Raw genomic sequence first — 16,168 nt, 5'->3', positions numbered from 1 at the left:
CATTCAGTTTCATGGCCTCTCGGTCAGGTTGTGTTGGTTTGTTTTTCTGTCTTGTCTCTCTGGCTTCTTATTTTGCCTTTTAGGTTGTAGTTTTCTGCATGACATGAAGTCGTGCCTATATCAGGAATTTGATGTTCAACTCCGGGAGAGTTTACCCGAGACATTCCCGAGGCGTCTTGAGGGACTTTGTAACCTGTACTGTTTTGGAATTTAATACATCGTAATACTATGTGTTTGATAGGGAATAGGATGATTGAAAGTTGTGATCTATGCTAAAGAAAAGTCTCGTTCACAACATTCACTTTAATCATGTTCACTAGTACTGGACTTGTGTTTTTTATGCTGTCATTTGATGGTACATTTCAGGATGGTTAGTCTAATCCATACTCAGCTGTGCTCAAAACAATGCATTACAGAGCTAATCATACTAGTTTATCCTTTTTAGGATTACTGTATTTTCACCTCAGTCTACAAAATGTATATGCCACATATTTGTGGATATATCCATTGCGGTTTGGGGATTTCTCTTCCAATGTACAGTTTCCTCCGTTTTTTATAAAAAGGAAAAATAAAATAAAAATGTTTTCTTTGTTATGAATGGTATAAAATGCCAAATAAAGTGGGAATTCCTCTAAAGTGTCTTTTTCGTTTCAATTATTTACGTGATCGAGTTAAAAGTATTGGTTTCAGATTTTTTTTTTTTATTAACTGAAATTAATTGTTAGTTATTTCAACCACTTCAGTGAGAAGTAGCTAATAATGGGCAGAACTGCACCGTCTCAGGTTCGATTCCTCTCCCCCAATTTTGAGTCTACACTGTCAAATAACAGCAAAAAAAAGGAAATACTTATGCCTGGAACTAAGTTTAATTTCAATTTCAAACCCATTTTCCAGTATAAATTACAATGGGACTAGTGGAGACTTGGATATTAGGTTTATATGTGAATTCAAAAAATCTTGGACATAAACCTAAAATAGGTGGACTGATTTGCTAAATGCTCAATCTACTTAGTTGCATCATACAGTACACATTCATATAAATACAGTTACTGATCCACAAATGACCTCACTGTGGAGCCACGGACTTGATTCAAATCAGTATATTTATGGAAATTATGAGAAACTGGAGGAATCCAGGTGAGCTGTCTTTTCAGGAATGGTTCACAGAAGTGGCATCATACGTCATAAATTGGGAGACTATTAGGAATACATTTTTAATCTGGATAGATGTTGAATTAAAGCACATACCATCACACAATGATCGCACATACACACTGTTTCTGAGAATTAATTGGTTGCTTGTCAATTAGATTAGATCATGGCGCAGATTAATGTAAGAATATATATTTGATTTGTTTCTTTTGTTTTTTGTTTTGATTTTGTAGATATTTTATATTTATATCATTATTTTGCATATAGGGGAAATTTGATTTCCTGACCAAAATGTGACAATGTAAAAAATCAATAAAATACGAATTACAAAAAAATCAATAAAATACTAATTACAAAAAAATAAAAAATAATACAGTGTTACTGGTGAGTAAAGTAGTAATGTTCAAAATTCAAAATAATGGCTGGTTTAACTTCATTGTTTACAAATGTAGCACAGGGCTTTACTAGTTGGGTTAAAAACAAGGTGTTACACTCACAGAGTCATGCAGTTATACCAGACAATATACAAAATACTGAATGTTGGTAAAAATCTTATTTTTAGCTTTATATTTAACAATACTTGCTCTGGTTGTTTCATTTTCATCATTTTGATATAGGAATGATAACTATACTTGCCATGTAAACTAATATTACGCTGACAGGTGAGTGATAGATAATACCAATGCTTACCCTGTGTGTGTGTGTGTGTATATACAGTATATATATATATGTAGAGAATTCTATGTCTAGTCTATGAAATCTTGCAGACGCCATTAGGAGCAACGGAGGACACCGGAGGAAACGGATGATTTTTTTCAGATTACCTGTTTCATGCACTACTGTCAGGATATAGTGACCATTTTATAAAAATAACTTTTTTTTTAATTATATTTGCTCCATTTCTACCCACCGCTGCTTTAATGTGTAGGCTACATCACTTCAATATTACAGCTGGTATAGGTGGGGTTAATTTTAATTACTTTACATACTGTCAGGTAGCTTAATCTATGTTAATACACAAGACATTTTAGACATTTTAGTTTACCTATATTTTGTATTAATAATCTGAATCTGCAAGGTAACTACTTAAACTATCAAATAAATGTAGTGGAGCAGAAGTATAAAGTAGCATAAAATGGTATTCAAGTAAAGTACAAGTGTACAGTGCTTGAGTAAATGTACTTAGGTGTACTAAATGTACTAAAAAAACTAGGACTTGGGCACTATAAACTCACCTCTTTGTACTACAAATAAATAAAGTCACTCATGATATTACTGTCTTTCATCCTTTGAAGACTAGTTTGATAATTTTACAAAATTGATAAAGTAAATTTATCAATCAAGAGATTGATAAAGCAAATTGGCAACCATTACTCATGACGTCATGTGCAGAACTCACGACCTTTGTTAGAAAAAAAGGGGGGGCGGCCGTTAGAGTCCTGCGCTGTGTGTAATTTTAATAAACATTTATATTTTACTTATTTTATTATATTTTTACTCATGGATTTGGAAATGGTATTAATACTTGACTTCCGTAAAATATCCAACAGGCTAACGTACACTCTTTTGTTGAAAGTGCTCCTTGGGCACTATACGTCACCTCTTTGTACTACAAATAAATGAAGTCATAATAATAATATTATGCAATATGATGCATACTCTTACGTTAGGTAATATTATTGTGTCTTTCCCCTTCTTGAAGACTGGATTGACGATTTTACAAAATTGACAGCATATTTGAGCCAATACCAATGGAATATCTAGCATGTAGATTTAAATGTAAAATGGGTGATTTCTTCGACATCCTTTTTCAAATATGCTGGTAAAAGACTTACAAATATTGTACTAAAGGGTCTGATAGATTGCAATATTGAAAATTCACCACGTGACATTTTTGGGTCGTAAGGCGAGATATTTAGTTACTGACTTATTTATTTTGTTTTGTTTTGTTATTTTTCTTAAAATGTTATTGTTGCATCACTGTCTATTGTAATCAACTGTAACGGACTGAGCACTTCCTTATCCTTATACATATACATACATTGATACTATGATATTTTCTACTACATGTTCTACTTATGTGATTGTACTATGTATACTAAGTGCACTTTACAGTACAGTGCACTTTCATAGACTAAGCTACTTGTTCAATTCTGCACACCACCAACAGCTCTACTCTGCACATTTATAGACTGGTTTTTACTGTATTATACCAATAATGTACAGCATTATTTTGCACTTTAGTCTAATTTTAAAAAACTCTCTACCTTAGTTCTCATCCCACATTATATTCCATATTTGACATTTCTTAATCCCCTGGTCTCTACTGTATATCTCCTATATTTTATTATTCAGCACTATATCACTTTTTGCACTATATTCACATTTTTAATAGTCCTGTATCTCAGTTGTAACCCTGCACTATATTCAGTTTTAACAGTTTTTCTTCATCTCCTTTTAATTTTATATCTGGTATATTTTTTTTGTACTTTGTACTACTAACTTTTTTACAGCCTTTTTACTAACATGTTTTGCATTATGGAACTGTGATGCTGGAAACTTGAATTTCCCTCGGGATCAATAAAGTTACTATCTATCTATCTATCTATCTATCTATCTATCTATCTATCTATCTATCTATCTATCTATCTATCTATCTGTTAGGGATCTAAGTCTGATTCAAGATTCAAGATTCAAGATGTTTATTGTCACGCCGGTTATACAAGTACAATCGTGTGAAATGCTTTTTGCTGAAAAGCTCCATTAAAAATAATAAGTTATATTACAATTTTAAAAGGAAATACTTTGTACAAGGCATATTAAGAACATATACATATCAGGAAGTATAAATGTACATATATAAGAAATACTTTGTACAAGGCATATTAAGAACATATACAGTATATACAGTATAAGATATATGATTTAAGTACTTTTTGTGTGAGGTGTTGTATGAATTATCTATCGATGTTTAGTTCTTGTGGCCACTGTGTGTTGGTGTATTGTTGGTTTTGTCTGTGTTTAAATGCATAATAAAAAATATTGTTGAAAAAAAGAAATTGATAAAGCAAATTTATCAATCAAGAGATTGGTAAAGCAAATTGGCAACAATTACTTATGACGTCATGCGCAGAACTCACAACCTTGGTTAGAAAAAAAGGGGGCGGCCGTTAGATCACTGCGCCGTGTGTAATTAATTTTATTATTTTTATTTAAATGTTTTTATTTTTACTCGTGGATTTGGAAATTGTGTCAACACTTGACTTCCATAAAATAATGCAAATGTTGACTTAGACTAAGCTACTTTTTAAATTCTGCACACCACCAACAGCTCTACTCTGCACATTTATAGACTGTTTTTTACTGTATTATACCATTACCAACATGTTTTGCACTATGGAACTGTGACGCTGGAAAATTGAATTTCATTCGGGATCAATAAAGTTACTATCTATCTATCCTTATATCTATCTATCTCTGTGTTAGGGATCTAAGTCTGATGTTTAGTTTGTGTGGCCACTGTGTGTTGGTGTATTGTTGTATTTTGTCTGTGTTTGTTGTTTAAATGCATAATAAAAAATATTGTTGAAAAAAGAAATTGATAAAGCAAATTTATTATTTACTTAATCTATGTTAATACGTTGTATATGTTGTATTAATAATCTGAATCTGCAAAGTAACTACTTAGGCTATCTGTGGAGTAGAAGTATAAAGTAGCATAAAATGGTATTCAAGTAAAGTACAAGTACCTCAAAATTGTACTTAAGTGTACAGTTACACTCCACCATTGCCAAAAAAACTAGGACTTGGGCACTATAAACTCACCTCTTTGTACTACAAATAAATAAAGTCACTCATGATATTACTGTGTTCAATTTTACAAAATTGATAAAGCAAATGTATCAATCAAGAGATTGGTAAAGCAAATAATTGGCAACCATTACTGATGACGTCATGCGCAGAACTCACGACCTTGGTTCTAAAAAAAAAGAAGAGGGGGCGGCCGTTAGATCACTGCGCCGTGTGTAAACTAATTTTATTATTTTTATTTAAATGTTTTTATTTTTACTCGCGACTTTGGAAATCATGTCAAAACTTGACTTCCATAAAATAATGCAAATGTTGCTAACCAACAGGCTAACGTACACTCTCATATTAGTAATATTATGCAATATGATGCATACTCTTACGTTAAGTAATATTATTGTGTCTTTCCCCCCCTTGAAGACTGGATTGATGATTTTACAAAATTGATAAAGCATATTTGAGCTAATACCAATGGAATATCTAGCATATAGATTTAAATGTAAAATAGATAGATCTGATAGATTGCAATATTGAAAATGATATTTTTGGGTCATAAGGCGAGATATTGTCGATTTACTATTATTATTATTATTTATTATCGAGTTACTCACTTATTTATTTTGTTTTTTATTTCTCTTAATTGTTGCATCACTGTCTATTGTAATCAACTGTAACTGAGTGCTTCCTTATCCTTATAAATATACATACATTGATACTATGATATTTTCTACTACATATTTATGTGATTGTACTATTTATACTATGTGTTAGGGATCTAAGTCTGATGTTTAGTTCTTGTGGCCACTGTGTGTTGGTGTATTGTTGGTTTTGTCTGTGTTTTAAATACATAATAAAAAAGAAATTGATAAAGCAGATTTACCAATCAAGAGATTAAAGTAAAGCAAATAATTGGCAACCATTACTGATGACGTCATGCGCAGAACTCACGACCTTGGTTAAAAAAAAAAAAAAAGGGGGCGGCCGTTAGATCACTGCGCCGTGTGTAAAATTAATTTTATTATTTTTATTTAAATGTTTTTTATTTTTACTCGCGATTTTGGAAATCGTGTCAACACTCGACTTCCATAAAATAATATCAACGTTGCTAACCAAACAGGGCTTAAACGTACCAACTCTTTTGTTGTCGCTCCTCCCCCACCCCGACCCCCTTGTTCCTGTGTTCCTCCGCTGTGGGCGGAAGTAAGTCGTATCGCTTGTGCTAGCTAGGGCCTCATCCTTCCAATGGCGACTGCAAACAGGCTGAATAGAAAGCGGGAGCAGCAACCGTGGAGGGGGTCAAGAAGAGAGCTGTGTAACTGAAATTAAATAAATATATCCGGTAGCCATAAAGTTAGCCTAACATTTTCTTTTCAACCTCTTCCAAAAATCACAAGGCTGATTATTCAATGGCCAAAAATCGGAACATTTCGCTCCTTGAGTCGGGTAAGAAGCCGCAGAAAGTAATCCCTAACTGATCATTTAAACTACTAACTGATACATCCCAACTGCTGTTTTTCTAACGGTCACTAACTGTCCAAATTTGTTTTCAGAGCTCTATTACTTGATCTCTCGTTTCCTAACAACGGGTCCATGTCGGAGAGCGGCTGAGGTGAGAGCTGCTTTTTTTACACTAGTAATGTATTTAAAACAATAGCTAGTTTATAATAGAGTTAATAGTCTAATCTGAATTACCTCTTTTAATCCACTGCAGGTCCTGGCGAGCGAACTAGAGGAATATCAGGTGTGTATATCTGCTGCTAACTGTTGTTAACGGCTGCTAACTGTTGTTAACGGCTGCTAACCGTCGAGTCTGGGGCTTCAAACTTGTGTCAGTTACTCGACTTTTTTTAATGACATCACACGTTTGACATCAGCCGGCTTTATTTACTATTTTAATGTGGTGTTTTCTTACCAAGCTGATGTTTTTTTTAACAGCTTTTACCTGGGAGACTGGACTGGCTTGGCAACGAGCACCCGAGAACATATGAAGACGTGGTGAGATTTAATATTATGTTATTATTAAGGGTTGTTTTTGTCTTGTGTGACACTGATGGGACTCTGTGTGCATGCTTCTTGTTTACGCTCTTTGTTCTTGTTTCCTGCTGGATATAATGTTGGATTCTCTTAAATTAGGGTTATTAATGATGTCTTAAATCGTTCCCCGCTGATTTAATTTGTCAAGATTGAACTGGTCGCTCAGATAAACTAGTATTTTTGGATAGAGTGGGGGTTTAATATTATTTACTGGACTGACTCTGTTGTACTGCAGAAAAGGGTGGGTTAGTTCGGCTTCTTTGCTTACGTCGAGACGTTCTCTCCGCTCGGCCAATCAGAAGCCGAGATGCACTGTCGCTGCGTTACTTAGCATGTGACCTGCGCTGTGATTGGTCCATAAAAAAAAAATGAAGAGACATATTTGCATAATAAGCCACGCCTCTCAGAAAAAGGAGTTGAGAAGCACACATGACATTTATTCTTACAAAACTGTTGAGGTATTACATACAACTAAAGACCTCACTATGTCATTAATATACGTACCTATATGCATAAGTGTCAAATGAAGAGATATGCAACATAAATGTGGTGTTTTTTTGGTTACAAGTTTTCAAATGAAGGTTTTTTGGCATTGTTGTTATCTTACTAAAACATCTGCATTAGGGCAACTAACAGCTATTTTCATTTTTGATAAATCTGTTGATTATTTATAAAAATATCAGAAATCAGTGAAATATGTCGATCACAAGTTCTGACAGCCCAAGGTGACATCAATCAAATTGCTTATCTTGTTTGAATTTACAAGAGAGCAGCAAATCCTTACAAGTCTCCTTATGGATTATCAAAATTGTTGTTTGATTGACCAATTGTTTCAGCAGTGATCTCATGTCACTACTGTCTTTGTTGTCTGGAATATTACTTACAACTAAAGACCTCACTATGTCATAAATATAGTTACCTATATACATAAGTCTCAAATGAAGAACAATGCAACATAAATGTCGTGTTTTTTGGTTACAAGTTTTCAAATGAAGCAAACTTTACCAGACTGACCAGACTAGTCTCCTACATTACATAAAATCCTACAAAAACACAAATATATTAGGACAACTGACAACTATTTTTAGCAATTCCTTGCATTTAAGAAGGTTATTTGGCATTGTTGTTGTCTTACAAAAACATCTGCATTAGGGCAACTAAGGTGTCATCTTCAATCAAATTGCTTTCCATATCTTGTTTGAATTTACAAGAGAGCAGCAAATCCTTACATTTACGAAGGCAGTTTGGTATTTTAGTCTCCTTATGGATTATCAAAATTGTTGTTGATCGACCAATTGTTTCAGTAGTGATCTCATATCACTACTCTGTCTTTGTTGTCTAGAATATTACTTACAACTAAAGCCCACACGATGTCATAAATATAGTTACCTATATATATATATGTCTCAAATCAAGAAATATGCAACATAAATGTCGTGTTTTTTTGGTTACTAGTTTTCATATGAAGCAAACTTTACCAGACTGACCAGACCAGAATCTTACATTACATAAAATCTTACAAAAAAACATCTGCATTAGGGCAACTAACTATTTAAATTTTTTATAAATCTGTTGATTATTTCAAAAAAAATATCAGAAAGTAGTGAAATATGTCGATCACAAGTTCTGACAGCCCAAGGTGACATTTTCAATCAAATTGCTTATGTTTGAATTTACAAGAGATCAGCAAATCCTTGAATTTAAGAAGGTTGTTTGGTGTTTTAGTCTCCTAATCGAATATCAAAATTGTTGTTGGCGGAGCAGCGAGGCACAGCGTAGCAAGCTGACATGTTCTTCTGTCTGTCTGTCTCCATCTCCTGTGCTGCTGCTGCACTACTGTACACACACGCACCTCTACACACAACAAACAGCAGTATCTGTCTGAGAATAACTAATAATAATTAATGTTGAATATGAATAATGAATAATGTTGTGGGATTATTTCTTATTTCATGTGCTATTTGGGGATTTATATTTTATTATAACATACTTATATATGTATATCAAAAAAATACTTTCAAAACAAAGCATTTGAATAGTGATTTGAAAGTTGAATACCATGGCAACGGTCGAAGCTTCGAAGCATTCGGATCAGCCCGAGTCATATCACAATTCTGTTTACTCTTTGTTTGCCCTGACAGGTTGCAGCCAACAGACATATTGCACCAGACCATTTGCTACAGATATGTAAGCAGATTGGACCAATTCTTGACAAAGAAGTGCCATCATGTGTCCCAGGTGTATACTCTCTCCTGGGGTCTGGAAAGCAGTCAATGCTAAGGACCGCAAAAGGTACACTATCTTCAAGGCACCTCTAAGTATTTTTGGCGGGCCAAATTTATAATGAGCTCCATACTCTCTATGTATTGGGAATTCTACATGCCTCTGATAAATATTGAGTTTTACATAATATAAAGATTTGAACAGTTTTTTTGGTTTGTGCAGTCGCCAGAACTGATACTATCCTCTTCCCACGTGCAGCTGGTAATCAGCTGAATCATTCTGTGAACTATTGGTTTTGTTTTTCAGACTGCGACAGTGTGCGGTTCAATGCTTCATCATATGCAGCCCTTCACCGGGGCAGACCACCAGAGAGGCCTTTCAACAGCAAGAAACCTCCACACCTAGGTAAGTCTGGCCTCACTCAATATTCCTCTGGTGTGTGTGTTTTTAAAAAACTGAAATGGACAAATGGATATGCTGAGAATGTACTAGGCATGGAATGGCTTGGCAGTGTTTTTTCAACTAACCCTGCAAGTTATGTGTTTGCTGACAAGTCATGTGCACATTAAAAAGTGTGAAGAATTAAAATCCTCATTCAATCCTATAGGACTGATGTTATACATTGTACACACGGTGTAAATCACTGTGTATTTCTTTTCCCTGACTGTCCGAATTTTAGTAGAAGGCATTTTGTCAGGCTATTGTTGTCAAATAACAGTTTGGTGCGCTGCCATGTCTTAGCCAGATTGGTCGCCTTGATGCAGTCTGTCACATCGCAGTGCTAGTTGTTATTAACGTGTCAGTTATATTGATCATAAGCCATCATTTCATCAAGACGTTTGCAAGGAATTATTAGTCTTTTTTCAATGCTTCACCCACTTGATTCTTCAGGATTTCCAGCGATTCCTGTTTGCTGAGGCATTTATCTCCTACACACTGCTGCAAAGATTCTTGTTCCGCCTGTGTTCTATTTAAAATCAGTCTTTCCTCAGGGAAAATAACACACATGCTGGCCTTTTGGATTTTTTCTTTATCTAAAGAAAGGCCTTTGAAGTTGCTCAACTGTTGATTAAGCCACCTTTCAGAAGACATGCATTACAAAAAGGCCTCATGAAATGCTTAAAACAACTTTATTTTGAAGCAGTGAGAACTTAAAGCAGATGAAAACATTATGGATCGTCTTGTTTCTCTGATATTTTTTCGTTTCCCATAGCAACAGATACAAACCAGATGCGTCAGACTTCAGAGCAGCAGTGATATTGTATTGTTTAGAGATGGGGATGGCAGTTTTGTTTCATGCTGTTGGCGTTTAAATCAAATTTATGTAACTGACACAATACGTGTAAAAAGAGAGATAAAGCAGGTCAGTGTGAGGGACAAACTAAACTTAAAACCTGCTCTATGTATCAGCACAGGGTTTATTGGAAGAAGATGCACTTACTGTACATGCTTGGTTAAGCCCAAGAATAACCGCTTCTTTTATTTACATATATTTAATTTCATCCCGTGATGATAATGCCCCGCAACTCCTGATCACATTAGAGTGAATGTATCCCACGCCCACCTTATTTGTGTTGCAGTCCTGTAATTTCACCACTATATTCTGATCATTGGCGCCTTGTCATCAACAGTGAAGGTCCATCGAGGGAGAGAGCTGACGGGAGCGCAGCGCTTCAGCTCCATCAATCCCGTCAGCAACTATGAGCACATGCGGCTGCATAGGCGGATCCTCGGGCATCTGTCTGCAGTGTACTGTATCGCATTTGATCGCACTGGTCTCAGAATCTTTACAGTAAGATGGAACTTGTCAACATATCCCCCTACTCAAAAATAAACCCCTACTTTGTGTGCAGTGATGACAGTTTAGCTTTTGCTCTTCTGGAACACTGATTAGCACAGTGGGAAACACACAATTTGTAATAATGCACATTTATTAATTTAATACTCAGCTGACTATGACTACATACTTGATGTTGTTATGATCAGATCCAAGTTGCTTATGTCAAGTGCTAATCCTCTAATGTATAGACCTAGGGCAACAGCTTTGGGCCAGGTTTACTTCCTGTCAGCTACTGCATTAACAAACCTTGCAACAGGAAATACAAAGGCGCCTATTTAGTATGCTTATGTTGTCAAGTTTGAAAATGTCTATGCTGAAGTAGAATATTAAAGTAGATGTTTGTATTTTTCTTCGTCAGGGCTCAGATGACTGTTTGGTGAAGATTTGGTCTTCGTTTGATGGAAGGCTTCATTCTACGTTGCGAGGACACTCTGCAGAGATCACAGACTTGGCGGTTAATTACGAGAACACACTTATTGCCGCGGGAAGCTGTGACAAGACCATCCGTGTGTGGTGCCTTCGTACCTGTGCCCCTGTGGCTGTGCTTCAGGGTCACAGTGGATCCATTACCTCCCTACAGGTAAGAACTGGCATTTTAAGAATGGGGCTGCCCTGTGTTTTTAATTAGAAGAGGTTCCTTTTTCTATACAAATGTAATTTGTCATTAATTGAATGAGATTAGAATCACCCCCTTACTGTGGGCATGCTAAATTGTCTGATGACCTCAGCAAAAATCAAGCAATTGTAGATGTATTACTGCTATCAAAGCAAAGGAGTAAGATTCATGAATACCTTTTTATATTTGGAGTATTTGCAGCCATACCAGCTCTCATAATTCTACTGTGATATATATTTTTATTGTACTGAACCTCATTATGCAATACTTAAATATTTCTGGGATGTAGATCTCACAAGGTATCGTATGCTCACATTGAAGTCTGCAAAGTTTTACTGCGATGTTAACGCAAAGTGGTGTCCGTTTCCATCAACTACTGCTCTGTAAATATTTTTTTAAAAGGGCCAAAATATTGTATAATTAAGAGTGTCCATAATTTTGGTAAATTGTGCATCTCTCCCTGTTTCCACTTTCACACAGAATTTGTAGTTTTTAATTAATTAATTTTATATACCGCACCATTCTTTTGTAATTAGATTAAAGTTTTGGTGGTAGTATATGTTGTTGCTGCATTGACACTGCCTGAAGTAAAACAAGAAGAGGAGATGGTAGCAGGTCTGGCAAAGTATTGTTTTATACTAAAAATATTTTCCATCGGCCTTTTATTGCATCCTCTCTTTATCGCTATGACAACTTATGTGTAAAAACATTTTTGCAATATGTACATGATGCTGGGTGGATGGAAACATACTTACTGTTACCTCTGGTGTCTCTGCTCTGGTCTGGTTGTCTGTGTCTTGATTGTAATATATTTGAGTAATTCAGATGGCTGATCTGTGAATGTTTTGTGTTTTCAGTTCTCGCCATTTGCCAAGGGCTCAAAACGTTACATGCTGTCCACTGGAACTGATGCTACTGTCTGCTTCTGGCAGTGGGACGTCAACAACATCAACTTTAGGTGAGTGCTGCTGTTTTAAATGTGCTTTAAATGGTGACATTCACAGATATTCAGTTCTAGTACTCAAACAAATAAATACCAGAAATAATTATCAGTGTCACGACTTCGATTCTAAATCGGAAATCGATCAAAATTGGCTTCCGATCTCGATCATCGAAATCAAAAGCAGGATCGATGATTTTTTTTTTTTCTCTGCCAACGCCTGCCTTTGGCAAAAATACAGCTGTATTCAAGAAATGTAACAGCCTACTCACTCAAAAATCACACCATGTTCTGAACAGACACATTACATTACAAACACTAACAAAAGTAACATTTGCAAACTGGAAGTACTCAGTCCAGCACTCGGGACTAGACATGCATGATGGGAAGTGTGGGCCTTTCCTGTTGCTACGGTACTCGGGGTACTTCCTGCATGCCTGTGGCATTTTACACTGCATGAATAAGCCTAGCGGCTAGCGGACTTTAGTTAGTTAGTTAGTTATTTTTCCTTTCTCATCATAGCTCTCTTAGGACCAAGTACCAAGCTCTCCTTGTCAAACCTTGGTTTAACATTAAGTCACTGCATCTTCCTACAGAACAACGCCACGGTTGAATTTCAGCCTATATATATTTTAAAGAAGAATTTGAAAGTGTAAATGACAGTTGTCAGGGCATAAAACCAATGATCTGCTGATCTTTACGAATCAAGACTCCATAGTCTAATGGTGCCATGTTTAAATCGAAAATCGCATCGAATCGTGACACCCCTAGAAATAATACTATTTATATGTGTTTATGTGTATGTTTCTCACGTGTTTCATGTGGTCAGTTAGGAGGAAATGTCATTTTTAAAAGCTCTTTTAAAGGAGCAAAGATTGTATTTGTATCGGTGTGTAATGGATTAAAGGAAATGTTGACATCTCTGTTTGTCAACATCAAACAGGTTTGCTAAATAGCTTGTTGTAAGTAACAACAAGCTATTTAGCAAAGTGTTTAACATGGTGAACTGTAGGCTGTTATGTAAATGGTAGCTGGATGTGGCAGTTCTTTTCATGGAAATCAGCAACAGGCCTACAGCAAACCCTGGGAAGCGAGTCAAACTGGGTTGACAGACTTTTTCTGTCCCATCACTGGCTTCTATATCGTTATATAGCCCCTTTATAAAGTGCTACAGGGATGAAGGTCTTTTTTAGGCCAACTCTGAAGTTAGCATTGCCCTGGTTCCCTCGACAGAAAGCCAATGGGATTTTTCCGTTGGGTTTTGGATTATTTTGCAGAAAATAAACTCTGTGACAAACAAACATTTATGATACTTCTATGATACTGAAAATCTTCACAAATGAACACCAGTTTTATGATTTTTGAAGTGTGAATGCAATCGGCAGAAAAGCTAAAGTTAGGCTATAAACAATCTACACCACAGTCGCATGAACGCAAGTATACACAAGAAGGCTGTGAAGGCGGACGTGTTGGTGTGATGACATTTAGAAGTCTAATTTAGCTACTTGTTAGCAACCGCCTTTAAGACTTATAAAAGCTTCAAAATTCACGAGTGGGGTATTTACTGATGTATCTTATATTGTAGAACAAAACTTTAAAATCTCCTCAGCTTGTGTTAACCACAGACCTTATTTCACATATCTAACCAAAAACCCATTTAAAAAAAGCATTGACTTTCAGATGAGGGAACCGGAAGTGCTAAAATGTTAACTCATTTTCGGGTTTTAGGACTCATTCCTGCACCACTCTATATAGCTGCATCCAAAGAGCCTGCTTTACTTTGACTTGCAAGCATCTAGATGTATAGAAACCAACCAGGAAAAAGTATAAAACAAGTATGTTGATGAGTCTCATCTGACAAAGGAATGTTAAACCGGCATCTTACCTGACTGTCACATCTGTCATCCTGAAGTTGAAATGCCGGTTAGATTAGATGAAACTTTAATTGACTTTTTTGTTGAAGGATGGGCCAACGAGTACACACTAGATACTGTATAAAGGTCAGGATTGGTGCTACTCTATATGAATTAAACTGATGGTTGTCAATGGGCATGTATAGTAGGATTGCCCCCTATTAGTCGGCTGATCAGTCGTTTTGGTTTTAGTTGACTAAGATTTCTTCAGTTGATTAGTAGTTTTTTATGCTTTTTCATGCTAAATGACTTATTTCCAAGAAACTTATGTTCACATCTCTGTAAACACAAGATTTAAAGGGGTGCTATTGTGTGATTCTTTGGGGAGAAACTACAGATCTTTCTATTAAGTTAACTAATCGATAAGTCGACAAAATCATTAGTATTATAAGAATAAGAATTTCTTTGGTCGAGGACAGCCCTAATGTGTAGGCAAATGATGTGGTCAAACGGTCAAGACAATTCTTTAAATCCTTTCATAGGCCCCCCGGAACCAAATATTGTGGGTTTCTAACTATATATTTCACTATGTATTTTAGTTTGTCAGTAAAATATAGTCATTTGTTCTGTTCTATATAAAATCTGTAACATTTTCTCTTCTATCTTTCAAGTGATCGGCCACACAAATTTACGGAGCGGCCGAGGCCAGGAGTTCAGACCGTGTGTTCCTCATTCAGTCCAGGTAATTCGTTATTTTAGGTGTTTTGTTCGGTGTTAAAACTGTTTGTATTGAACAAACCTGTATGTATGCTACTTTGTGTTTAAGCATCTAGCTAGCATATCATTATTACAGACATAAAGCTTCTGATTGTTTTTTTGACAGGTGGGATGTTCTTAGCAACAGGAAGTACTGATGATGTCATCAGGATATATTACTTGGGAGGCGGGAGTCCAGAAAAGGTATCGGAGCTCCATGAGCACACGGTGAGAACCCCCTCAAAAGCCAAACTCTGATGTGAAGCATGTTGCATATACAGAGAACATATTGACATAAAGCTGCATTATCTTGTTCAACATATTAAACATTCAACAATTACATACTAATGATTACTCTTCATATTTCTGCTCTCTGTTCAGGACAAAGTTGATAGCATCCAATTTTGCCACTCAGGTGAAAGGTATAGTAGAATCATTGTACTTACTTGCTATTGCTTTCATAGTAGCTAATACTGAATTAAATATAATGGAGTATACAGTGATGGTGCAAGGTGTTTGTTGCTGTCCTTTCTCAGGTTTGTGAGTGGAAGTCGAGATGGAACAGCACGGATCTGGAAGCTCCACCTGCGGCAGCAGTGGAGGTGCATCCTGCTCAACATGTCTGCCACTATTCCAGGGTAAGGAGCACTTTGCTGCTGTGGATTCTTTGAGTAGATTCCTCTGATGTGTTGTCAGTATTTGTGTCTCTCTCAAGAGGAATTAGTGAGACAAACGTCGACCTGGACTCAGAGATTAACTGATTAGATTTTGTTGGTCAAAGGTCACTGTGACCTCACGTCCGTCCCATTCTTGTGAAAGTGATATTTGAATTGTATTACATCTGGCACAAACATCCACTTGGACTCAAGGATGAACTGATTAGAATTTGGTGGTCAAAGGTCCCTGTGACCTCACAAATCACATTTTTGGCCACAACTCAAGAATTC

The 16,168-nt window shown here is 35.9% G+C and overlaps 1 protein-coding gene across 1 annotated transcript in view; it reads left to right on the top strand.

Moving 5' to 3' along the window:
- The first annotated feature begins 6,183 nt into the window (after positions 1-6,183).
- The window catches only part of brwd1 (bromodomain and WD repeat domain containing 1), a 28,602-nt gene continuing 18,617 nt past the window's right edge, over positions 6,184-16,168 (top strand). The window contains exons 1-13 of the mRNA XM_074641580.1: positions 6,184-6,402; positions 6,510-6,568; positions 6,671-6,700; positions 6,895-6,954; positions 9,135-9,285; positions 9,523-9,621; positions 10,848-11,008; positions 11,415-11,636; positions 12,530-12,630; positions 15,137-15,207; positions 15,349-15,449; positions 15,603-15,643; positions 15,758-15,859. Coding sequence (XP_074497681.1) covers positions 6,366-6,402; positions 6,510-6,568; positions 6,671-6,700; positions 6,895-6,954; positions 9,135-9,285; positions 9,523-9,621; positions 10,848-11,008; positions 11,415-11,636; positions 12,530-12,630; positions 15,137-15,207; positions 15,349-15,449; positions 15,603-15,643; positions 15,758-15,859 — 1,235 coding nt within the window. The 5' untranslated portion in view covers positions 6,184-6,365. The remainder of the gene's footprint in view (positions 6,403-6,509; positions 6,569-6,670; positions 6,701-6,894; positions 6,955-9,134; positions 9,286-9,522; positions 9,622-10,847; positions 11,009-11,414; positions 11,637-12,529; positions 12,631-15,136; positions 15,208-15,348; positions 15,450-15,602; positions 15,644-15,757; positions 15,860-16,168) is intronic.

This window comes from Sebastes fasciatus, chromosome 7, assembly GCF_043250625.1.
Source record: "Sebastes fasciatus isolate fSebFas1 chromosome 7, fSebFas1.pri, whole genome shotgun sequence".
In the NCBI taxonomy this organism is placed as follows: domain Eukaryota; kingdom Metazoa; phylum Chordata; class Actinopteri; order Perciformes; family Sebastidae; genus Sebastes; species Sebastes fasciatus.
This window is presented reverse-complemented; position numbering and strand designations above follow the sequence as displayed.